Source organism: Pristis pectinata, chromosome 4 (genome assembly GCF_009764475.1).
Source record: "Pristis pectinata isolate sPriPec2 chromosome 4, sPriPec2.1.pri, whole genome shotgun sequence".
NCBI lineage: Eukaryota > Metazoa > Chordata > Chondrichthyes > Rhinopristiformes > Pristidae > Pristis > Pristis pectinata.
The window spans coordinates 35,356,689-35,383,658 of NC_067408.1; the positions used below are offsets into that span (position 1 = coordinate 35,356,689).

At 40.1% G+C, this 26,970-nt stretch overlaps 1 protein-coding gene and 1 long non-coding RNA gene across 4 annotated transcripts in view; one reads left to right on the forward strand and one right to left on the reverse strand.

The window, feature by feature from the left end:
• The window catches only part of sncb (synuclein, beta), a 54,809-nt gene that overhangs the window by 17,688 nt on the left and 10,151 nt on the right, over nt 1-26,970 (forward strand). For all 3 annotated transcript variants that reach the window (XM_052014568.1, XM_052014569.1, XM_052014570.1), the window contains exon 5: nt 7,962-8,063. In XM_052014568.1, coding sequence (XP_051870528.1) covers nt 7,962-8,063 — 102 coding nt within the window. The remainder of the gene's footprint in view (nt 1-7,961; nt 8,064-26,970) is intronic.
• On the reverse strand, nt 6,476-18,061 carry LOC127569737 (uncharacterized). The gene is made up of 3 exons (XR_007956236.1): nt 17,638-18,061; nt 7,506-7,602; nt 6,476-7,408 (listed from the first exon to the last, which is right to left on the reverse strand). It is a non-coding gene; the product is annotated as an uncharacterized LOC127569737 (long non-coding RNA).

The window sequence follows — 26,970 nt, forward strand, 5'->3', positions numbered from 1 at the left end:
GTGAGACTATAGGACCTTGGGTCTTGTGAACATCTACACGCTTGACACCTAACATTGACTTCCATTGCTATCTCCTTCCGTGGAAGGCCCACTGTCTGCTGCAGATATAAGATATCACTCTTTTCTCCCCATCTTCTCCACCACTGCCTCCATTGCAGTATCCAATAATCTTGGAGCTTATTCTTGCCTATATTGTTGTTGTGAAACAGATTCAAAAGGTCTCGAAGGGCAAGGACCCTGGACACAATCTTTGGAGTTAAAATGATTTATTTATAAAAACAAACACGGGAAAAGATAACAGGAGCAACACACACATACACACACGCACACTGGTGATCATGAACGTGGGGGAATCGCAACGGGCTGAGATGCACACACAACAAACTGGGTACATACAATCAAGGAACAGTCAATACGATAACTGCCACCCCTTGATTCAGTGCAGGCACAGCTTACCTTGGTATCCCTCGAAGACAAAAGAGACAGAACCAAGCATATGGCACTCTTTATACTGCTGGAGGGCTGGGGGGGTGGGGGGGGCGGTCCAGCCCAGGTAGTTCAAACAAGCCAATAGCCCAAGGCCAGATACAAAGGTGTTTAAAGAGACCAATGGTCAAGTGTGCACTGATGGGCAGGGGTGGAGCCAAACCTTGATTGACAGTGTTGTGTCCTCCAACCAGGTAGGGGCAGTGTTGTCACGTGACAGCCACGACCCTCTACAATACAGTTGTGTCATTGATCATTTCCTCAGTGGTTAGGTCCAGCCTCACTGCACCTCCCCTTTAAGTGGTACAGGATGATTTTAAGCAGTGCAGGACAACCTTAACTGATACACACAGTCCCATTGTGGAACATGCAAAGAAAAGTAACAGCAAAGTCCAGGAGTGAGGCAGAGTCTGTGAGGTCCAGAGGATGAGAGGCCTCTCAGTTTATGGATTGGGTTTATGGGTAGTAGATTATGAAGTCTGGAGGGTTCTTGGATCAGCCCAAAAGGATCATGGATCGGGATTTGTCAGTCCCTAAGACTGGTTAGTGTTGAACTGATCAAAAGATCAGTGGATGGAGGGGTGGGGGGACAGATTAACCGAGGCTCAGGGGCTGTGGGTTGGTGGTAGGAAGCCTGCAAAAGTGCGGGTAAGCAACTAACTTAAAGGAAACATGTCAGACTCAGCTTCTTGGAGCTGGGCAGGGAACTATTGAAAAATCACATTGCTTTAGCTCATGCAGCACTATTTAAACCTTGTTGTTCTAAGAGTATACGAGACAGACTCACCTCAGAACAGTGTGATCTAATATCCGTGGTAATACCTCAGAGGAGAACTTTGCCATCAGATGCTGCTATGATGTGGAAAACATGGTATCAACACAAGTACAATTTGGAATTGGAGCTGAATTTGCAGAGTGGCACAATCAAGCTGGAAATATTGTGATCACATTCCACTCTGGGGGGGGGGGGGGGGAGAATGTTTTTTATATACATAGTGCTGAAAATAAGTGCCATACATCCAAATTTCTGGGTGATGATCTTTAGGTACCCAATCAACCACTGCTGCAAGGTGAGGCAAGATATAATTCTTTTAACAATAATTTGTAATGAAAACAGAATTGCATTTAATTTTTTTTAATGCAATTACTCTGGCCTTTGTGCCCTTGGTGCCCTAGAGAATAATTTCCTCAAGTTAGTAGAGGATGTGCCTCAGAGAATATCATCACTAAGTGCTCAACCAGCTCAATTAAATAGACTTCATGCTAGAGACTAGTTCTTGCTTTTAACTAAAGACTGCCAAAAGATTTTCCTTTACATGCTTAATACTGTTCACTGAGTGGTTAGGCTTCCGGGACTGGATTGGATTCCACCATTCCAAAGAAAACAATGATGACTTAAACATGCCGCAAATGATTAGCACCATCTGCTCCTGCTAATCACTTCAAATTGTTTCTCCTTCACATCAACCTTAGTTCCAGAGAAACAAACCTGCACTGACCCTTTGAGTATTGAGCTTCCTTATAAATTTTCCAACACAAGCTTTTTTTTCCTGTTAGGTATGTATAATCTTAAATTGAAATAAGAATAAAGCAAAGAAAGTTTAAAAAAATGTTGAATTTCATTAACATTTTATTAATGTGCAGAATATATCAGGATGTTCAATGTAATTACATTGAAACTATCAATGTAATTCTCAAACAGAAAATACTGGAAACACTCAGTAGGTCAGGGAGCATCTGTGGAAAGAAATAAAGTAATGCAAAGACAGTTTTGATGAAGGGTCTTTGAACATAGAACACTACAGCACAGTACAGGCCCTTCGGCCCACAATGTTGTGCTGACATTTCATCCTGCTCTAAGATCTATCTAGCCCTTCCCTCCCACATAGCCCCACATTTTTCTATCATCCATGTGTCTATCTAAGAGTCTCTTAAATGTCCCTAATGCATCTGCCCCCACAACCTCTGCCGGCAGTGCGTTCCACGCACCCACCACTCTGTGTAAAAAAAAATTTACCCTTGACATCCCCCTTATACCTTCCTCCAATCACCTTAAAATTATGTCCCTATATGTTAGCCATTTGTCACCCTGGGAAAATGTCTCTGACTGTCCACTTGATCTATGCCTCATCATCTTGTACACCTCTGTCAAGTCACCTCTCATCCTCCTTCTCTCCAAAGAGAAAAGCCCTAGCTCGCATCACCTTTGACCTGAAACATTAACTGTTTTTCTTTCCACCGACTACCTGTTTCCAGCATTTTCTATTTTTGTTTCAGTTCTTTTTGATTTTCAATATAATTCTTAAGGTCTTTCTAGAAGTAGTTCATAAAAAGTAACACAGATGTAAGTATATCATTGCATACTATAGTTTTAATTTAGAAATATCATAAAGCACTATGAAATTCATTCAGCACACCATCTTCATAAACTAACCAGTAGAACATTACCTATGAATGAAGTGCCAGCCACAATGGGCAGCTCTGCATGTGCACAGAACAGATCTTGAATTTATATTCATATTAAGGTGCAGAGAGTTTGGAGGAGGGTTGATATTTCTGATAGGGTAAATCTGGGCTGAAAATTGGATAAGTTATAAACAAATAAATGGGAGCAGTTAAAGAATGAGAATCAACATAAGAAGCAATGAATGTGGTGTACATGGATTTCAGTAAGGCGTTTGATAAGGTTCCTCATGGAAAGCTCATTTAGGAAGTCAGGAGGCATGGGATCCAGGGAAACTTGGCTGTGTGGATTCAGAATTGGCTCACCCATAGAAGACAGAAGGTGGTTGTAGACAGAGTGTCTTCTGACTGGAGGTCAGTGACCAGTGCTGTTCCGCAGGGATCTGTTCCAAGACCCCTGCTCTGTGATTTTTATAAATGACCTGGTAGTGGATGTGGAAGGGTGGGTTGGGAAGTTTGCAGATGACATGAAGGTTGCTGTAGGTTACAACAGGATATTGAAAGGATGCAGAGCTGGGCTGAGACATGGCAGATGGAGTTCAATCCAGAAAAGTGTGAAGTGATACACATTGGAAGATCGAATTTGAAGGCAGAATATAAGGTTAATGGCAGGACTCTTAGCAGTGTGGAGGAACAGAGGGATCTTGGGGTCAACATCCATCTATCCCTCTAGGTTGATGGGGTTGTTAAGGCAGCATATGGTGGGTTGGCCTTCATTAGTCAAAGTATTGAGTTCAAGAGCCGTGAAGTAATGTTGCAGCTCTATAGAACTCTGGTTAGACCACACTGAGTATTGTGTTCAGTTCTGGTCACCTCATTATAGCAAGGATGTGGAAGCTTTAGAGAGGGTGCAGAGGAGATTTACCAGGATGTTGCCTGGATAGGAGAGTATGTCTTATGAGGATAGATTGAGTGAGCTAGGGCTTTTCTCATTGGAGCAAAGGAGGATGAGAGGTGACTCAATAGAGGTGTACAAGAGGCTTAAATCAAGTAGACAATCAGAGACTTTTTCCCAGGATGAAAATGGCTAACACAAGGAGGGGGGGGGGGTCATAATTTTAAGGTGATTGGAGGAAGGTATAAGGGGATGTCAGAGGCAAGTTTTTTTTAAAAAGTCAAGTGGTGGGTGTGTGGAACACTGCCAGCAGAGGTAATGGAGGCTAATACATTAGGGACATTTAAGAGACTCTTAGATAGACACATGAATGATAGAAAAATGGAGGGCTATGTGGGAGGGAAGGGTTAGATAGATCTTAGAGCAGGATGAAATGTCAGCACAACATTGTGGGCCAAAGGGCCTGTACTGTACTGTTCTATGTTCAACATTGACCAAAGAATGTAGGAGTTGCCATTTAATTTAGATTTTTATTTTAACAGTATCTACAGTTTATTGATTTTTACACCTGAATTTGTTTACAGTAATGCTTTTATTCCTTTAGAAATTCATTGAATCTTTTCAGGTGATAATATACTTTAATTTTCAATCATTTTTAAATTGTTTAAATGTTTATTTCATTTTCAATTACTTTAATTGCTCCTGAATGTCAAGAACACTTTACAACTTTAACAGATGGCAAAGCTGGATGCATGGACTTGTCATCAATTTGGGTGAGACTTAGTCAAACCCACCCAACTGGCACAAAAAGGTCAGATGAGGCCATGGCAGTGATCAGGTCAAGGTCACTCTTGGTCAGTGAATTCTTCATTAAGGATATGCACAAAGGACATCCAGGAGAATTGCTGAACTCAACAGGGGCTGCAGGTGACAGGCTCCGATCACCAATGTCTTTCATTTTAGCCCTGCTTAAGCAAGTGAGAACAGCTGAATACAAGACCATAAGACATAGGAGTAGGTACAAGTTGTATAGTATGTTCCTCGAGTCTCCTCTGCTATCCAGTAATATCAGGGCTGATCAGAAGTCCACTTTCCTGCCTGTTCCCCATAACTCCTGATTCCCTGTAGCCAAAAGAAACATCTTTCTGTCTTAAATGTCTTCAATTTATCACCTGGCTTATGATTGCTGCCTATTTTTGTTTTAAAAAAGTGTGCACATTCAGGATGACTTCACAAATTCATGATTGAGTCTAATTTCCATTGGCACACATAGGAATGCAGAATTCAGTATCTGAAACAAAATAGTCTAATTTAGCTTATACAATAGTAGCAGCCACTTGACAGCAGTTGTATTGCCAAATTCTCAGATCGTCACATTCCCACCTCTGAATTAGACAGCTGTGGAACTAAATCCTACCTTGAGCATTAAACTCAGGGTTAAAGGGAGTGCTCTACTGCTAGAGGATCTGTCCTTCAGATGAAGTAGTAAACAGAGGCCTTGTCCATGCTCAGAAAGAAATTAGATCCTGAGATACTTTGAAGAAAAACAGGGTTATCACCTCCAGTGTACTTGCCATTACTTGTACCTTGATCAACATTAGTTAAACAAAACCATCTGGTCATTATCTCATTGCTTTTTTGTAGAAACCTGCTGTGTGTAAATTGGCTGCTTTGTTTCCTACATAACAATGACTGTATTACATTAGCCCAGAGGTGAAAGTAAACCAGTACAGGCTAGTAGTTAAGAAAGTAGTAGGTAAGAAAGTGGCTGTCACAATCAGAACAAATGGATTAAATTAGCAATGTTAGTGATATGACTGTACAGTTACTTAATACCCTATATTAGTTGTAAAACAATTTAAGACATCTTGGTAATTAAATATGCTAAATATATACATCTTCCTCTGCCAACAAGAGTCCCAGATTTAAAGTGCAGAAAACTATAGTGATGGGAACCAAAAGTCAAAGTCTCTTCCTGCTCCCAGATGCTACACCATGCCACAGATCACATGTGTTGTGGCCTTTAATATAATTTCCCATATGAAAGTTACCCAATTTATATTCAAATGAATCAAAACCACATGCTTCTATTATCTCCTTAGATTGGACCAAAGATTGTCACCTTTTATACTATTCACAAATCAAAAATCAGACTAATGTTACCATGTTTGCACATTTAAGACTACTTGACATTAAAATTAAACTGCTCTATTACATCAGGAAATAAAGGGACAGAGTGCTTTAATATATAGTGAGATAGTATTTCTTGCTGTAAACTCATGAATTTTTCCTTAGGGTAGTAATCTGAAGAAAAAGCAGCCTCAGATTTTCAATTAGCAAGCATGAGCAATGAAAAAAAACAAACATTCAGAGAGACAACATGATGTGAAAGGAAAAGAAAGTGATGCCTTTTTGCAGTTATTTAAGGGAACTAATATCTGCATTTGTTGGATTTGGTATCTAAAATCATACATCAATGAGTTGTGACTAATTTGCTGAAGGTTATGCCCACTGCTTTTATTGTGCAATACCCATCTGAATCTGTGTGCAAATTAACACAAGATTTTACTTGTAACACTTCTCTATTTAGAAACATAGAACAAGGTCATAGCGTAGTCCTTATCCATTTATTTAATGGGTCTGCAAAAGTATTGGTAAATGTTTGAGGTTAATCATGATTGTACAGCATTTACTTGAATATTAACTTTTATTGAAACCTGACAAACTTGCACCTGTCTTAGAGGTATGTTAACAAGCAGAGGGAACAAAGATGATAAATACAGATAATTATTCTCAAGAATTATTTAATTCTTATCATTCTACAATATGATGTCATTGACAGTGTTATCAAGTAGCATTTATTCACCATAACTGATTCACTGATGCCCAGTTTGGGTTTCGCCATGACCCCTATACTCCACTCCAGACAATATCACAGCCTTGGTCCACACATAGACCAAGGAGCTGAATTCCAGAAGCCAGATAAGAATGATTGCCCTTGACATCAATGCAGCAGTTTACTGAGTGTGGCATCAATGTGGCCTGTTAAAACAGAAGTCAGTGGGCATCAAAGGCTAACTTGTTCTTGCAGCCATTGCATTTATGTTTAGAAGCATCTGGTTAATGGTGACCATAGGATGTTAATGCTGGGACACGTAGCAGTGGTAATGACATTGAGTGTCAAGGCTAGGTGGTTAGATTGACTCTTGTTGTTAATTCTCCAGCACTTGTGGAGCTTCAATGTTGTCTAGGTCTTGCAACATGAATGTACTGGCTAATTTGTTGAGAAGTTGCAGGTAGAATTGAACATTGTCCCCAATTCTGACCCTACGATGGGAAGATCATTGGTGAAGCAGTTGAAGATGGTTAGGCCTAACACAGCCCCAAGGAATTCTTTCAATGATGTCCTAGGGCTGAGATGATTGAGCTTCGACAATCTTTGTGTTTGACTCACCTAGTCACACTCCAAGCCTTTCCACTGTTTGCAATACACAAGTCAGGAGTGAGATGGAATCTCTACTTAGCTGGATGAATACAGCTCCAACAACTCAAGATTCTGGACACCATCCAGTCTACTCTAACAGCACCTGCAATCAAGGACAAGAGCAGCAGTGCATGGGAACACTGCCAATTAAATCCAGGTGGCACATCATTCTGAATTGGAAATGAATCATCAAGCCTTAATCTTAGAACTCTCATCCCAACAGTACTATGGGAATACCTTCTTCAGAAGACCAGCAGTAGTTGAAGGTGGCAGCTCACCACCACATTCTCAAAGGCAATCAGGAATGCATAATAATACTGTTCTTGCCAGCAACCTGGAAATTAATAAAAATGATTAAAAGTCCAAAACTAGTAATATGCAAAGATTTTACATCTAGTGCCAAATATTTGCTCTTAAGAAATAAGATTCAAAATAGATTCATGCAGCATTTCAATTGCTCATGATTTACTGGTAGAGATCTTAAACACCTTGCTTTAAATTGTTAAACCAATTTTTAATTTTATCCTTTCACTGCAATTACTGCCTTCAACACTTCCACGTGGATCTTTATGAGTGCCTTCTGAAAATACAAGTGGATGGTATCCTCCTTGTGTGCTGTGTTAAAATAGCCATTTTAATTGCATCTTCCCATTAATATAAACTTATGAATGAATTTTTTTCCTCTTATGACAGCCTGAAGAGTTTGGGCAAGAAGCTGTTGAAGAAATCTTAGGGGAAACTACAATGGAACCAGAAGGTGAAATTGAACCTGAAGCATATGAAGAGGCTCCACAGGTAAAATAATTACATATTTAGCTACAGATGACTGATATGAATATGCTGGTGACAACCAAATTTGAAGTCTTTAGGCAGCTTTTCCACTGTTTGTGGTTAAATAAACAGGGTAAAACTAGATTTCATTACACAATACTGCTTTGATGAATACCTTCAGCCAAAAGTTCATTGAGAGTGATTGATCAGACAAAAGGCTGTTAATCTAATAAAATGGCTTGCAAGGTTTAGAAAATCTGCATCATGAGGTAAATGATGGAAAACTTCATGAAATAATTTTATGCTCAGAAATATTATTTTGAATCTGAATATTAAATCAGCTAATAGAAATGTTATTGACCTGTTCAGATTTATGATTACTCAATTATATGTACATGCTTAAAACTAATTATATAATGTTATTATAAAGCAAAGGGTACTGCATGCACAGTGTATCCCCTTGATGATCAGTACTAGAATTCTATTAATACTGGAAACAATATTAATGAAAACAACTTAAATTCAATTGTGGCACATTTATTTTACATGTAAATGATTAAAATTGATTCTTCCTCAGTGTATGAGGTAGATAATGCAACATGTATTTGTGTGTTTTCATACAGGTAATGCATGAAGCACACAGACTACATGGGCTGATGCCAACCCTTCTGTAAAAATCAGTTGATACCACCCTTGTAAAATCAATTCTCATATAGGAAAATACTATGCAGACTACACACTGGAAAGCAGCTCTGAAGAGTAGGGACCTGCCCTGGATCTGTTCTGCTTAACGGCATCTTCATTTACTTGTGGGTTTCCTGGGGAATCATTATATTGAACAATCTGAGGGCTGCTGATGGAAGTTTTGGAGCAACTTTCTGTGAAGCCTGTGAAAGTTGCCTTTTGTTAATTTAAATTCAAGACTCTTAAGGTCCCACTCTGCTTCCAGCACAACCGGGAGCAGAACAGAAGCCAAAGACAAGGCTTCCTCACAGAAGCCAAAAGTGGACAGCTAGCCAGGAGGATCTTACCCTCAGGAGTCTTCTGATACTAATATTTTCATTTGCATTGTTCAGAGAGACTTTTCACCCTAGGTGCAGAGCTCCAGGCGTGTATACATGCCCAGACCACTCAATGGAGGTAGTGGTTACAGTGGGCATAATCTTTAGCCTCTATCATTCCATCAATAGCAATGATAAAAGACATCACTTTCAATTGACAAAACAATGGTGCATGTGGAAAGCCATAGATGCTCTTGGCTCAAGAGAAAATGCAGCAAACAGCACAGGCATGTAAATTTTTTCATGTTGTGATCTTCCCTGAAGTTTGGAGGACATTCTGCACACCTGAGATGTGTCAGGCTGTACATGTGCATGGCCTTCTTGTTCCTTCAGCATCCATACTATACGCAGCAGCCAATAATACGTTCTCATTATCAATGCCATGCACATGCATTCCGAGGCAGTCTGCGATGCTGGCCCTATTTCATTTGCCACATCAAAGAGACAGAGGGCTCAGAGGCAAAAGCTATCCCCTCTTTCCTTGGCTCTTTACTCCAGTGCATTTTCCTAGTCATGGAGGGCAATTGTAACCACAGCCAGGCAGCCACCAGGGAGCTCAGTGGGAAATGCCATTAAGTTGTTCATTGAAGCATTCCTTCTGCTTCTACTGCTTAAGAGGCACCATGAGGGACAGCCTAGCATGGGGTCTCATGCTTTGTCATCTATCCCATCCCCATAACCTGTCAAAAGCTTTCATATTGCATTGCACCATACATTGGAATTAATTGCATATTCTTAAACAATGTGCAAGAAATACTTCATTTCTTGGAGTTCTTTCAGTAATAAAGTTCCAATCAAATAGAAACCAAGTATAATGGGTAGGAATATACTGATCTTCAGTCAATGGTTCTGAAGAGATACTAGCACACACAACATATGAACAGACAAATTAGGAGCAGAAGTAGACCATTCAGCCCCGAGCCTTCTGTGCCACTTAATAATGACTGATCTGATTTCCATCTATTCCCAGTAAGCTTTCACTCACTTGCTCATCTAATATATTTCTGCTTTAGAAATAGTCAAATACCCTTCTTCCACTGTGCTTTGAGGAAGACAGTATCAAAGACTTGCAACACTAAGAAAAAAAGTTGCCCTCCCCTCCATCTTCAAACATAGAACAGTGCAGCACTGGAACAGGCCCTTTGGCCCACAATGTTGTGCTGAACTAATAAAACTAGTAATTAAATGCCTAACTAAACTAATCCCTTCTGCCTACACAAGGTCCATATCCCTCCATTCTCCATATATTCATGTGCCTATCGAAGAGCCTCCTAAATGGTTGTCATATTTGCCTCCACCACCACCCCTGGCAGCACCTTCCAGGCACCCACCACTAAAAAAAAAACTTGCCCCAGTTCTCCTTTGAACTTCCCCCTCTCACCTTAAATGCATGCTCCCATACTAGAGATTTAAACCCTGGGAAAAAGATACTAACTATCTACTTTTTCCAATGCCTCTCAATCTTATGAACTTCAGTCAGGTCTCCCCTCAGGCTCTGCTGCTCCAGAGAAAACAATCTAAGTTTATCCAAACTCTCCTAATTTATCTGCCCTCTAATCCAGGCAGCATCCTAGTAAACTTCTTCTGCATCCTTTCCAAAGCCTCCACATCCTTCCTATAATGGGACAACCAGAATTGAATGCAATACTCAATTGAATGAGTAACACCTTATTTTTAAGCAGTGACCCAAGTTCTAAATGCTCCCCCAAGAAGAAACATCCTTTTTACATCAACCCTATCAAGACTGACAGGACCTTGCATGCTTCAATCAAATCCTCTTTCATTCTTCTAAATTCTTGCAGACACAAGCCTAGCATTTAATATCCTCTTCCCAAACTGTGCTCAGCATCCTGTGTCAGGACAGAACACCAACATCCTGAGCTGTGGGTCAGGATCCAGTTTGCATCTAGCAACTCAGTTTTATAGCAGAGATGGCTAGCAATCTCCATACATTTGAATGGGATCACCAAACTTGATTGAAAAGGTAGTGCAGGTAGGTGTTTATTTCATTTTTAAGATTAATGTTTTTGATTAATTTCTAGCACTTACAGCTGTTTTTATCCACCAAGAAAAATAGATCTGTTCAAACAGTTTTTAAATGGCATCAGAGACAATAGCACAAGAGGGCAAATGCAGGCAGCAGGCTGGATTAAACATGATCCAGTGCAGTGTTTAAACACAACTTGCCCACAGTGTGTCACTAACAACTACCTTGCAGTACATTTATTGTCCTGATGTGGACAGACATGGAAATTGTTTTGCTCAAAGCATGGTAGTACCATGAAATCTCAAATGTTCATTTGATCAAACCTTAATCCAAAGGACAAGCTCTGAAAATAGTGTTCCTTCACCACTCTAGTTGAGACAGTTCAGGTGTTAAACTGAAGTGCAGTTCAAGTCAGTGGATAATATCAGAAGTTAGACATACTTCTTTCTAAGTAACTTTAAGTTAAAGGTACCAATAACAAAGATAATCTTGAGTAATATCAAAGGCAAGTTGACAAGTGAGTTGAGGAATTAAATGGGAAAATAAATGTAGGCAAGCAGATAACATATACTTTTAAAAACCATTGGAGTGTATGAAAACCAAAAGAATGGTTAAAGGGAGAGCAGGGTTGCTCTGGGCTGAAGAGGCAATCTAATTGTCAGTGATGGAGAAGTGAAATAAATGTTATACAATGGTTTTGATAATGTGAATGCTTTGGGGCACTGGAGGAGCATGGGGAACAATTGTTAAGCATGACTAAAAAAGGGTTTCTTACCAGCAGTATTATTGAGAATAATTACTGATAATTGTTACAAAGTTTCCTTCATGGGTAGCAGGGTCCTGGGTGAGACAGGGATGGGTGGGGAGGGTGGTTGGTATCTTGATCAGTGATGGGTAAGGTGGTGGTCAGGAAATAGGTAATCAGGAGGGTTAGGGCAAGAAACAAGCAGGCAGGTCAGAATTTGGGTTTCAGATGACCAGAAGGTGAGGTTAATGGGTGAGGGATGCTGGTGCAGTGGAGGGTTGAGAGGGAGCTCAAATGATAGAATGTAGAAAAGATGACTTGCCTACATTCTACACTTTTCTCCCAATTGTTCATGGTACTGGTGAGGCCACACTCAGAGTACTGTGCAGTTTTGGTGCCCTTATTTAAGAAATAATGGCATTGGAGGAAGATCAAAAGATATTCACTAGGTTAATTACTGGGATGAACAGTTTCTCCCATCACAAGAGGCTGAAGAAATTAGATCTATATTCTCTGGAGATAAGAATGAAGTATCTAAGATCCTTAGAGGCCATGATAGTTTGGAGATCTTCCCACTCGTGGGAGAATCTTGAGCAAGGGTACATAGTTATAGGATGATGGGTGTTTACTTAAAACTGAGGTGTGTAGAAACCTCTTGCAGTGGTGATGAATCTCTGGAATTCTCTACCACAGAGGTGGAGACTTAATCATTGGGGGTATTTAAAGAGTAAATAGTTCCCTGATCTTTCAAAAAATGTCTGAGCTTTGGGGAACTGGCATGGAAGAGGTAATGAATCCTGGGCAGATCATGCTCATACTGAGCGAGCTACTCCTGCTCCTATTTACTTATGTCCTAGTTGTGGTACTGTACTATTAAATATACTGGGAATAACCAGGGGAAAAAGTGGACTCATTCAATGCTGCCTGTAGGTGTTGCATGAGGAATGAAGTCATTGGATACATGTTTGGTGTGGATATTGCATCAGTTATACAAAACTTGACTTAAGCTAGCAATTGTCTGGTCAAATTTCTTGAGTGATGTGGAGCAATCTGAAAGTGGTTGTTACTGAAATAGACAGCACTGCACAATTGATTTCTTGTCCATAATTCTCTAGAAGATGCATGAATAGAAAAATCCATATAACTGAATGCATTGTGGACTTTACAAATGGGGCTTAAGGTAGATGAATAATGAAATAATATCCTGAAACTTGTTGACTTCAAACTGGCCAGACTCAGTGCTAAGATATGTATTTGGCCTACAGGTAGATTGTTCACTTCAGTGAGGATGAAATTGCTGGCATATAGTGTCCACGTCACATCTGACAAGGCCTCGCATGGTCAGAGTAACCCCTGCTCACAACAGCTGAGAACAATCTCTCAAACTACAAACCATTGCTCACAGCTGTCAAATCACTAATCTATTAAAACTGAATAATTAAATGTAAAATATCATTTGATTTAAAAAATAATTCACCAAAAAGGTATTCAAAAACCAAGAGCAAACATGAGTGATTAAAAACATAACTTACTTTCCTTGCACCTGTAAATTCTCCATTGAAGTTAATGAATTGTGGATTCCATACAAAATCTAATCTGGCACAGGATTCACAATCAGATTACCCAAATGCACATGGAGAATTCCTGAAAGATTGTGCTCCATCACTGTGCACTATGCATAGTTGCCCTAGTTTAATCCATGAGAAAGAGAAAGGGAGCAAAAAAAAGACAAACAAACAAAATAGGAGGTTCTTAGTGCACAGACTAACAATAGCTGCTAATTTCCCTATGGGCATTTCATTATGCTGTTCAAATAGACCAACAATGCAAAGTGGTAAACATTGAAGCCAGCAATACTCAGATCATTGCTCAGTGATATCACCACATTATATTAACTGTTATCATACTTGCAAACAGTGAAATATAAATAGCTAATAGGGCTTTCAGCCTCTTAATATTATGGCAAGGTTTATTCTTAAACCTGGCATGACATTTGGTTACCCTAACTGCCAGTTCTTTTCCATTCCCAGATTGGAAGTAAATGAATTTCTTCAATGTGATCTTCCAAAATTGCCACCAGATAAATGACCCCATATAATGGCGACACTGATCAAGGAGGGAAATGGAAAAAAATACACATTGGTAAGGATAGGATTAATTCAGTAGGAATAATTAAGAAAATTAAGCAATTATAATTCTTGAGTTATGCACTTTAAAAGTTGCCATATTGGAAGGTGGGGATTTGAGGAGGATATTGTAGCATTAGCCATAATACTACAAGCTTTTACTCAAAATAAAAAGAGACAAACTTTTCATAGTTCAGGGAAAACCAGCATCTGTCAGGGGACTGACTTCAATCTTTTTGATTGATAATGATCTAGATAATGAAAAGTCCTTACTCACTCAACCTATCCTCATAAGGCATGCTCTCCAATCAAAGGCAGCATCCTGGTAAATCTCCTCTGCACCCTCTCTAAAGCTTCCACATCCTTCCTATGTGAAGGTGACCAGAACTGAACACAATACTCCAAGTGTGGTCTAACCAGAGTTCTATAGAGCTGTAACATTACCTTGTGGCTCTTGAACTCAATACCCAGAATAATGACCTTAACACCTTACACCTTAACAACCCTATCGATCTGCGCAGCAACCTTGAGGGATCTATGGACATTGACCCCAAGATCCCTCTTCCTCCATGCTGCTAAGAATCCTGCCATTAACCTTGTATTCTGCCTTCAAATTCGAGCTCCTAAAGTGTATCACTTCATACTTTGAGGTTGAACTCCATCTGCCACTTCTCAGCCCAGCTCTGCATCCTATCAATATCCTGTTGTAATCTCCAGCTACCTTCTACACTATCCACAACACCAACCTTTGTATCATCAGAAAACTTACTAACCCACCCTTCCACATCCAAGTCATTTATAAAAATCACAGAGCAGGGGTCCCAGACCAGATCCCTGTGGAACACCACTGGTCACCGACATCCAGGCAGAATACACCCCATCTACCACCACACAGTCAAGTTTCCCTAGATCCCATGCATCCTGACTTTCTGAATGAGCCTTCCATGTACACATCATCCACTGCTCTACCTTCAATGTGCTTTGTCACATCCTCAGAATTCAATCAGGCTTGTGAGGCACAACCTGTCTCTCACAAAGCTATGCTGACTGTCCCTAATCAGCCTATGCTTCTCTAAATGCCCATAAATACTGTCTAAGAATCTTCTCCAGTAACTTGCCCACCACTGAAGTATGACTCACTGATCTGTAATTCCCAGGGTTATCCCTACTCTCTTTCTTAAACAAAGGAACATTTGCCACCCTCCAATCATCTGGCACTACTCCTGGCACCAGTGAGGATGCAAATATCATCGCCAAAGGTGCAGCAGTCTCTTCCCCCACTTCCAGTAATAATTTTAGATATATCCCATCCAGCCCCAGTTTCTTATCTATCCTAATGTTTTTCAAAAGTTCCAGCACATCCTCTTTTCTCATGTTGACATGCCCCAGCATATCAGCCTGTTGTACACCATCCTCACAAACATCAAGGTCTATCTCTGGTGAATACTGAGATATTCATTAAGGACCTCCCCTACCTCTTCCAACTCCAGGTACGTTTCCTCTTAGTTCTAATCAGTCCTACCCGCACTCTAGTCATCCTCCTATTCTTCACGTGTGTAGAATGCCTTAGGGTTTTCCTTGATCCTACTCACCAAGGACTTCTCATGCCCCCTTCTAGCTCTCCTAAGTCCATTCTTAATTCCCTCCTGGCTACCTTGTAATTCTCCAGAGCCCTGTCTGATCTATGCTTTCTAAACCTTGGGCAAGCTTCCTTCTTCCTCCTGAAGAGATATTCTACATCTCGTCAACCACAGTTCCTTCACTCTACCATCCTTACCCCACCTCAATGGGACAAACCTATCCAGAACCCCATGCAACTACTCCCTAAGCAACCTCCACATTTCCACTGTGCACTTCCCCAAGAACATCTGTTCCCAATTTACACTAAGTTGCTGCCTAATAGCATGATATTTCCCCCTCCCCCAGTTAAATACTTCTCCACATCATCTGCTCCTATCACTCTCCAAGGCTATGGTAAAGGTCAAGGAGTTGTGGTCACTATCTCCAAAATGCTCTCCCACAGAGATCTGAAACCTGATCAGGCTCATTGCCTAGTACCAGGTCCAGAATGGCCTCACCACATACTGTGTCAGGAATCCTTCCTGTACACACCTAAAAAACTCTGTCCCATCTATCCCCTTTACACTAAAGGTGTGCCAATCAATATTAGGGAAGTTGAAATCACCCATGACAACAACCCTGTTATTTTTGTACCTCTCCAAAATCTGCCTCCCAATCTGCTCATCAGCATCTCTATTGCTACAGTGGGGGGGGGGGGGGGGTGATCTGTAGAATACTCCCAATAGTGTGACTGTTCCCTTCCCATTTCTGACTTCCACCCACACTGACTCAGTAGATGATCCCTCCAGGACATCCTTTCTACAGCTGTGACACCGTCCCTGATCAGCAAAGCCACTCCCCCACCTCTACCTCCATCCCTGTCCCTTTTGAAACATCCAAACCCCAGAATATCCAACAGCCATTCCTGCCCTTGCAACAGCCAAGTCTTTGTAATGGCCACCACATCATAGTTCCACATACTTACCCATGCTCTAAACTCATCACCATTGTTCCTGATACTTCTCACATTAAAGTAGATACACTTCAGCCCATCCAACTGACTGCAATTTTGCCCTTTCACATGCCTATCCTTCCTCAGTCTTCCTGCACTCTGTCTACTTGTACACTAAATGCACCAACCTCTGACCTATCACTTTGGTTCCTATCCCCCTGCCAAACTATTTTAAACCCTCCCCAACAGTTCTAGCAAACCTGCCCAGAAGAATATTGACCCCCCTCCAGTTCAGGTTTAACCCATCCCTTTTGTACAGGTCATACCTGCCCCAGAAGAAACCCTGCCCCCTGCACCAATTCCTCAGCCACACATTCATCTGCCAAATCATTTATTCTTACCCTCACTAGCAAGTGGCACAAGCAGCAATCCAGAGATTACTACCCTTGAGATCCTGCTTTTCAGCTTCCTACCTAGCTCCCTATAGTCCCTCTTCAGGACCACATCACTTCTACCTATGTCATTGGTACCGATATGTACCACAACCTCTGGCTGTTCACTCTCCCTCTTCAGAATGCTGTGGACCCAATCCAAGACATCCCTGACCCTAGCACCTGCAAAGCAACATACCATCCAGGAGTCTCTTTCACATCCACAGAATCTCCTATCAGCCCCCCTTACTATGGAATCCACTATCACTACCACCCTCCTCTTCTGCACCACACAACCAGGCTCAGCACCATAGACCTGGTCACTGTGGCTTTCCCCTGGTAGGTCATTCCCTGCACCCCCCAGTATACCTGTTAATAAGGGGAACAGCCACACAGGTACTCTGCACTACCTGCCTATTCGCCATCCTTCTCCTGACAGTCACCCAGCTACATGCCTCCTGCATCTTAGGAGTGACTGCCTCCCTGTAGCTCTTATCTATGTACTCCTCATTATCCCATAGAAGCCAAAGGTCATCCAGCTGCAGCTCCAGTTCCCTAACACAGCCTATAAGGAGCTGCAGCTGGATGCACCTCATGCAGATGCAGTTATCAGGGAGACTGCATGTCTCCCAGAACTCCCACATCTCACAAGCTGAACATACCACTGACCCTGGAGCCATTCTCACTACTCCAGCCTGGCACTAAAGGCAACACCAAAGCTAAGAAAGGAACTTACCAGAACCTCTTTCACCAAAGCCTCAACACCCCCACTCTAACACTGGTCCACTACAACAATGGCTGCTCTCAAAATGGCCATTCTGCTTATACCTGCCTTCCCTTTATTTGCTGCTGTTAATAAGCCAATCAACTGGTGACAATTTGCAAATGTGCCTCATTTAGACTTTTCTGATTTGTTGTAGCTTGCATTAGCTATCATTGTTTCATAAAATAAAAATTTAGCTAGAATCAGATTTTGCAACAAGCTGGCTGGATTTAAATGTATTGCTAACAAAGGATTGTGGAATCTTTAGGAAATTTCCAGGAAGTACCTAAATGAATCACTTGAGATAGATTAAATATTTCTATTGAGTAGGTGAAAAATTACAAATAAAGTGATGCCAACATTTACTTGACTACATCTGAATAGAAGCCTTGTCAGATTTCACGCAGACCCACAAAGAATAAAATGCTTTTCATTCATCTCTCTCCAAGGATCTGTAAGATTTCCCGGTGCAACTGCTGTTTGTTAATTAACAATATAAATTCTAGTTTCCTGTTTTTGTGGGACTGAATATTGAAAGGTTTGGATTATTTTAAAGTGAAATGAAGTCAGTGTGAAAGGTGCACCTGTTTTATGTTATTCCAGTAGCTGTGATATTAATCAGTTTGCTTCCTTTTTAAAATATTTCATGTATTTTGCAGATGAAGAACTGACAGGTAATCTGATTTTAATCCTTTACCAGTGCATCTGTTCATTAGATGCTGTATGTGAAATCTGATCACCTGGATATTAATTACTTGCAGTAATTCAGCAGTTATGTTTCTGGACCGTTGATCTGGAGACATGAATTTAAACCCCACCATGGCAGCTGGAGATTCTGAATTCAGTTAATTAAATCTAGAATTAAAAAATCACCAGTAATTGTGCCCATGTGACCATCATAAACCCCCTTCTGGTCCACTATTGTTCTTTAGGAAAGGACAAAACCTGTCCTCATCTTCTCAAGCCTAAATAGTACTAACTTTAGTCAGAGAATAATACAGCATGGTAACAGAGCCTTCAGCCCTCTGAGTCCTGGCTGGCCATCAAGCACCCATTTACGCAAATCCCATTTTAATTTTTCTCAGTATTCCCATTGATTCTCTCAGACCCGATACTCACCTATACACCAGGAGCATTTTACAATGGCCAATTAAGCTATCAATCTGCCCATCTTTGGGATGTGGAGGAAACTGGAGCATCCATGCAGTCACAAAGAGAATGTGCAGACTCCACACGGACATCACCAGAGGTTAGGATTGAACCCGGGTTGCCAGAACTGTGAGGCAGCACCTCCATTAGCTGTGCCATTGTGCCACTCAAATACAATAGCAAGGCAATCAAACATATTAAAAATCTATTAACCCCCTATGGAATCATTGGAGTGTCGGCCTGGGTTTTGTATCCAAATGTCTGGAAAGGGATTTGAAGTCACTACCTTCTGTCTTAGAGGTGAGAGAGCTACCTATGGCTAACATAGTTAGTGAAAAAAACAGACAGAGAAAAGAATCTGCTTCACCTTATAACAGATATTGCTACAAGATTTCCTCAGGGCAGTTTACTAGGTCTAACTACTTTTAATCGCTAAATTAGTGGCTTCCATTCCATCATCATTTCAGAAATGAGAGATCCTCTGATAACATATTGTTTGGTTCTGTTTGCAACTCCTCACCAAATTAAAAAGTCTATACCTGCATATAAAATATGACCCGGATAACATTCAGGGTAGGCCTAATAAGTGGCAATGTAATACTCGTGCCACACAAGTGACAGGCAAAGAGCATTTCCAACAAGGGAGACTATAATTTGTGCCCTAGTTCACGGTTTTGGAGATTCTGTCAAAGATACCAAGGTACCAAGGTATCTTTGACAGAAATGTATACAAAGACACCAAGGTATCTTTGACAGAATCTCCAAAACCGTGAACTAGGGCACATGAGAACACAACAAATTGTAAGATCTCCTCCAAGTCAAATAGTCAAAATTGCTGCATCAGAATCTGCAATCCTTACCTAATGCTTTTGTGGAAGTGTCTTCAGCAAAGATACCGCAGTGGCTCACCATCAGCTCAATGGCAATTTGGAACAGAAATAAATGATTGCCATATCAGCATAATCTGCATCTCATGAATGCAGATATTAGGAGAAAAATTCCCTCTCAAATGAGTGGAACTCTATAACAGCTGTTTCTCCACTGCTGAAAGAAATAGCAAATTTGCAAATTAAAATCTGCAATTCAGAGGCTAAAAATGCAAAACTGTGAAATAACATTTTTTTTCATCAGCTCAAACAATATACTGTCGCATTAAGTAAAACAGCTTAAGTAGAAAGCTTTGTAAATGTAGAAATGTTATGAAGCTCACTGACTATTTATAGAAGATGCCATTAATTGAATAGTCAGGGGCAAACCTTGTTGGCTATGGTCAGAAGTTCTGATGGGAAATGTAGGAATTCATGAGAATTAAGTCCTGGACCCATTGTTAGTCCAGACTTATTGAATTGCAAAGGCCACCCTATGTGTCACAATGCTTCAGTCTTGTGCAGACTGTGTAGAGTTCACCGTACTAGGACATTGATATTCAGGACAAGTCTTAATTAGGATCTGAGAACCACTCATTTCCATGGGGTTTCCAAGACTGCAGAATGGGGAAGGCAAGCTTCTTAAAATATGTAAAGCCAAAAAAAAAATCCAGATGCAGGATATCTTAACTAAAACAGAAAATGCTATAAATATTCACCTGGTCAGGTAGCATCTGTGGAGAGAGAAACACTGTTGTTGTTTCAGGTCAGTGACGTGTCACATAAATTAGGAAAAAATTAAAAATGGAACATGTTTTAAGTTGCAAGGAAGGGCAAAAGGTGGAGGGAACAAAGGGAATATCTGTGACAGAGTGGAGGCCTGAATGGCATAAAAGCTGTTGGTTCTGGCTGAGAGACAGTATTGAAGGCTTGTTAATAGCAGCTGATTATCTAAGGTAGTGTAATTAGATTGGGTGACCCCTTTGCAGGATACTTCCCTTCAGTCCACACAAACGGCCCTGAGCTTCCAGTTATTTTGTTTCTCCATCCCACTCTCACTCTGACCTCTGTGTTTGGCCTCTTAAACCGTTTCACTGAAGCTTAAGGAATAGTGTCTTATTTTCTGACTCGGCATATTTCAGCCCTCAATTTTAATAGTTTTTAAATGTCTCTGTATGTAAGTCAAAAAGTGTTAAAAGCTATTCCAGAGTGGGGCCTTAGGACTAAGTCATTTAAGGCCTAGACACCACCAGACTCCTGAGTGCAGAGGGCGGGAGAGATAGACCCTCCACATTAAGTGTGAATGAGTGGAGGCAGGATGGGTACTGTAGGTGCTGACTCCAAATGGCAGACTGGGTCCAGGACTGTTTATCTTAAATACGAAATATTTTAGAAATTATATAAGAATGCTAGAACACAGGAATAAAAATAGGCCAAATAGTCCCTGAAGCTCATTGTGACAGTCGCATGGTGAATTTCATGCTAGGAAGGATATTGTCAAGACATTACATGAATTGATCTCGCTGTAGGGTCATGCATTAGCCACATAACTATTTCGTCTTGGTCTCGTAGGATGCTTGCATGTCTTTCTTAAAAATGTCTGGCAAGACAGTGTCGAAAAGAATTCATTTATTCATCTTCAATTTTCTAAAAGGATTTTAATTGCACCATAAGCAAAGGGAATATTGTAATCTGTTGTTTGGGAGGACTTCCAGTCCTTTGGCAAAAAGTGCAATTTGTTTTTCCAAGAGGTATTCAAGTGGGGATGACAGCTACATCTAAGTCAATTGATAAAAACTTACAATTTTCCAGTGAATTTTAGGACTGTACAATTAGGTGTGTCAGTCATGCGAATTTCAGATAAGAGAGTATCCATTCATGGATGATGTAATCAACAATGAAAGAAAATATTGAAAGTCACTGCGGCATTAAAATTATCTAGAAGCTTCCACTGCAAATAATTAATATTCTGCTCCTGGAAGCAGAAGCAAAGCTCCTCAGGATTCTCTGAAGGACAATGTAACATTGTATTAACAGCTGTGTGCAAATTTGCATCATGACAGTAAAATTAATGTAACAAGTCAATCATATTTCTCTGATGTGCAAAACACCCATTGCTGCTCGGGGTGTGAACATTCCTTTCAAGGAAATGTTGAAATGCTGAAACCAATAATAGAATTTTTCTCACATGATGTTTCTTTTAAAATTAAATCCACTGCATTGCTTTTCAAGCAGACTGACATATTGAAATTTGATCCAATAAATTTAACAGTTTAGTTTTACTTTATGCTTTGTTTATCAGAAAATCACTAGTCAGTTTGAGCCGGAGCCAGTTTAATTAACAATTATAATTTCCTGATATTAAATTTAACCTGTCTATTTGTTTCTCAAATGCACTTAAGAATACTGCAATTTTTCCCTTTTTTTATTTCAGAAGTATTACTTAATTTATAAAATTTGTAATTATATAATAGTGTACATTCATATGACAATATTCTTAGAGTCACATCACTCTACTCACATACATTTACATGTTTGTTTTACATACATTCCTTCAGCCCGCAGTCTTTGTGGGGTTTTTTTAAACATGGGTTTCAGCCCCTCAATATATAATGGCAGAACAGCCTTGAACTATGGCCTTTCCACTGAGTGACAGCTGCACCAAGCTTCAGTGAACCCTTCACCTTGTTATCCTGGACCATAGTATCTGCCAGTCCACAACATTTTGTCATGGTAATGAAAGATCAGCAATTTTCAGGCAGACCATACATCATCTTTCACGAAGTGGCAAACGTCCAGTAGCAGGTGGTGTTTGTCTGAACGCCCATGGAGCAGAGAGTTCTGTGTTATGCAGTTGTTCATCATGAACATTGAGAAAGACTACTGTATCTCTTTCCAGAACTTCTTGGCTAATATGCATTCAAGAAGTAGATGGATGACAATCTCATCCCCAGTATAGCTGCCATAAGGACAGAGTGCTGTAGCATTGAGGCTACTGCTGTGCTTAAAACATCTGATAGGGAGTGCCTTTCTCACCACAAACCAAGCAAGGTTGTCACGTTTGTTTGGAAGTTCTGGCGATGTGGCAGTTTGCTTCAGAGCAGAGCAAGCATCGGTCCTGGAGTTCTCTGTTTCACTAAGTTTAACCAAGGAGCAGCAGAGTGGGACAATGCAAAGCAAACTATTTAAGCTAATATGATTTAAATTGGTTTAAACCATTTTAAAATGAGAAAGGAGAGACATGTATTTATGTAAACTCTTTCACACCATCAGGAGCTCCCAAAGCATATTACAGCTAAATATCACTGTATAATGTAGGAAAGGCCCTAGCCAATTTGTATGCAATGAACTCCTGTAAACAGCAGTGACCAGATAATCTGATTTTTTTGTCTTGTAGGTTGGAGGGTAAACCAAAGGTAGGGTGTTAGGAGGATTTCACTGTCTGCTTTAAATAATGCTATAGAATAATATATTTCTAACAGAAGCTTGTCTGGGGCACACTGCAACACTTTATTCAAGACAGTGCAGTTCTCCCCTAGTATTGCTCCAAAGTGTTAGCTTAAATTAGATGCTCCCATCACTAGAGACAGCCTTGAACCTCCAACCTTCCACCTCAGAAATGAAAATGCTGCCATTGGGGAAGGTGGAGGTGAAATACTGGACTTACAATCAAGATTCCATTGGCACTTCATAATTTCACAATGGAAGAACATAAATGTCATTGGGCTTGACCATGCGTGATTTGGGTTGCCACCTATGCTTGGCGCTGCACCCTCCTTTTGGCTGTACTTACCTTTGGCAGCTTTGTGGCGCTAATTAGCCCATAGACCTGGAAGCCATGGCTGTCCTGTGAGCCAGAGCAAGCCACAAGCATTAACTAGGCCTCAGGGCCTCAAGATCAGCTGGTAATTTCTGGACCACCCTGATGGCGCTTGACAACTCGCTGTAGTCAAAGGCCTTTAAAGCTACTTTTAACCATCTCGAATAATCAGAGGCATTTTAAAAAAATCAACTAGATTTGAATAATAAAAAACAATAAAAAGAAATTGGAAGATAAAAAACTTAAAATGTTTTAAGTTAGAAATTAATTATAACCACAAAAATAACATAAACTAAACAAACCACTTAACTGCATTTACCTTTTTAATGAAGGACAACAATCCTGTTCAAATGAATAAAATCAAACTGCTTGTATGGTGGGAGGTCAGGTGTGCCAGCATCTGATCTCCAGTGTGTCCTGCACATTTCACTGCAAAGGCTGGAAGTCAAGGATAAACTGTTCCTCAAGGAGGATTCTGACAGCAGCTCTCTGTGGAACAACCAGCCTGAGGTAAGGGTGGATCATGTACATGTGACTGTATTGTGTATATATGATCTAACAATGTGTATTCAGATAGGGTACAGTGATGGTGCAGCAGTTAAATTAGCAGTTAAAAGCAGTTGATTAGTAAAGGGATTAAGGGTTATGGGGAGAAGGCAGGAGAATGGGATTGAAAAAAAATCAGCCATGATTGAATGGCAGAGCAGACTCGATGGGCTGAATAGCCTAAATTCCGTTCCTATAATTTATGGCCTTATGGTCTAATTACTGGACTAGTAATCCAGAGACCTGAGGTCAAATCCCACCACAGGATGTTTCAATGAAGTCTCCTCTTAATATTTTAACCTCCAACAAATACAAGTCCAGCCTGTCAAACCCATCCTCATAAGAGAAACTGCCCATTCCAGCTATAGTAAACCTTTCTGAACTGTTCCAATGCATTTATATCTTTCCTTAAATAAGGAGACCAATACTGTACACAGTACTCCCGATGTGGTCTCAACAATGTCCTGGTAAGCTGAAATATAACGTTCCTACTTTTGTATTCAATTCCCCTCACAATAAACAATAACATTCTGTTAGCTTTCCAAACTTTCTGCTGTATCTGCTTACAAGTCATACACTAAAATCCTCAAATCCCAAAGATATGCTGGTTGATAGGTTAATTGGCCATGTAAATTACCCCAAATGTGGATGGGTGGTAGGAGAATTAGAGGGTAGTTAATGGGCTTGTGTGAGATAATAGGTTACAGGGAAATAAGTGGGGAATCAGACAGATTGAATTGTTCTGAGAGCTGGTATTGAATTGATGGGCCAAATGGCCTCCTAAGGCATAAGGAAATATGTGAAGTATGAAGAAAACATTGCCAAAACTGGGTTATTCCATGGGGGTGAGTGCCTGCTGTCAAAGGTGACTTCTTTGCCTTACCAGTTCAAACCTTGTAGGAAACTAAATGCGCAATTCACATTTGACAGTTTTATAATATACTTTCTTTCTGCACTTTCAGAGGACATTGCCCAGATGTTCAGAAACTTGACACCATTTTTCCAGCACCACATGAATAAAAAGATATCAGTAATTTCCAAAGTGTTATTTGATTGCAACCATTTCACACCACTCTGGAAATTTAACCAGGCACTTCCAGTTACATATTACACTTGCATTGGTGATTTTCATTCTTTTGCCTGCATTAGGTCCATATCCTTCTATGCCTTGCTTATTTAAGTACCTATCTAAATGTCTCTTAAACATAATTGATTATGCTTAATCAATTCCTCTGGCAGTGAGTTCCAGATATCAACCCCTATCTGTGTAAAAATCTTTTCCCCTCAAACCCCCTTTAAGACTCCTTCTTCTCACCTTAAACCCATGCCTTCTTGTTTTTGATACTATGGGAAAAAGATTCTGACCACCCTTTAGCTCTGGTTTCTTTATGTTGCTACATTTACTTTGTAGCTCTTTATTGCTCCCCCCATAACTTTATGGATGGATATTTTCCTGTTTCTCTGGCAATATTTTTTCTCACGGCTCAGAAACAGACCCTTCAGTCTACTGAATCCATGTCAACCATCAAACACCCAGTTACACTAATCCAACACTAATCCCATTGTTTTCCCCCCACATTCCCGCTAACAACTCCTAGATTCTACCAGTCGCCTATACACTAGGGTCAATTTACATTGGCCAGTTAACCTATCAAACCACACATTTCTGGGATGTAGAGGAAACTGAAGCAGCTGAAGGAAACCGTCATGGTCACAGGGAGAACATGCGAATTCACATAGACAGTATCAGAGGTCAGGATTGAACCTGGTTCCTGGAGCTGTGAAGCAGCAGCTCTGCTAACTGTGCCATAATACCTCTGTTATTATTTTCTTTAATTCACAACCTCTCCTTCTACTCGTATGAAGGACCCTTTAATCATTCTCTTCTTTGACATGAATCATGATCATCAACCTTATTTCAAATAGAAGTCCACATTGATTTTGCTGGAATATCTAACAGATCACACAGAAAATATTGAAAAGAGATCCCAAATACAGACACTACAATAATTACTACAGAAGTGATGCAGAATAATTCACCACCATCATTCCTAAATCTGTGTTATCCTGCAAATTATGAATCCTTCATTAATAACACTTCTGAACAGCTTCAATTGTTGGAGTGTGAAACATTTAATCACGGTCTAATTTACAGCTTAATAATTGACAAGATTTGCCAAAAATATTTTACAGTGGTAAAAGACCTTCCTCTAGTATGTTACATTTTTTGTCAAATATCTCAGATTACTAACGCTTTCATGTTGTATGGGATAACACCTCTTGGATTTACATTCTTTCAGCACAACAGAACAGAAGAGAAACACATTTCCCCAAAATATTATTTGGCTCCTATTTATCTTGAGACATCTATCATTCACAATTGTCCTTTCCTTTTGTTCAAATGGTATGTTTAGAAAGTATGCTTCAAGTTATGACTGCCATCATGCACATTTGGTACTTCATACTACACTGACATCTTCCTCTGAGGATAATATAATCACAGGTTAGGCAAAGGAAAGACATATCAGGCCAGTGAAGCACTTGTGATTTATGCACTATGTTAAACCTACATTTTTTTGGATATCGATGTGGTTTAAATTGTTGGGGAATTGATCTGTGTACAAGGATTACTATACATTTGTGAAATTAGTGTTATTTCTTAATGAAATACCAAACCATGGTTTGAATCTGAGGGAAGTAGAATTCAGCCATAAATTTTCTTAAAATAGGCATTGCCATTTTAAACAAGGAGAGAATACTGACTCTAATAATATTATCAATTGGAACTGGATAAATGTGCCATAAAACAAACATCTGCACCAGTCCCTTCTATTCCTCACAGCAGTGCAATTACAAATGCTGACATAAAATGTCATAGCTATTAAACAAGTGCTGACAGCCAATAATCTTCTTTCTGGATGTCAT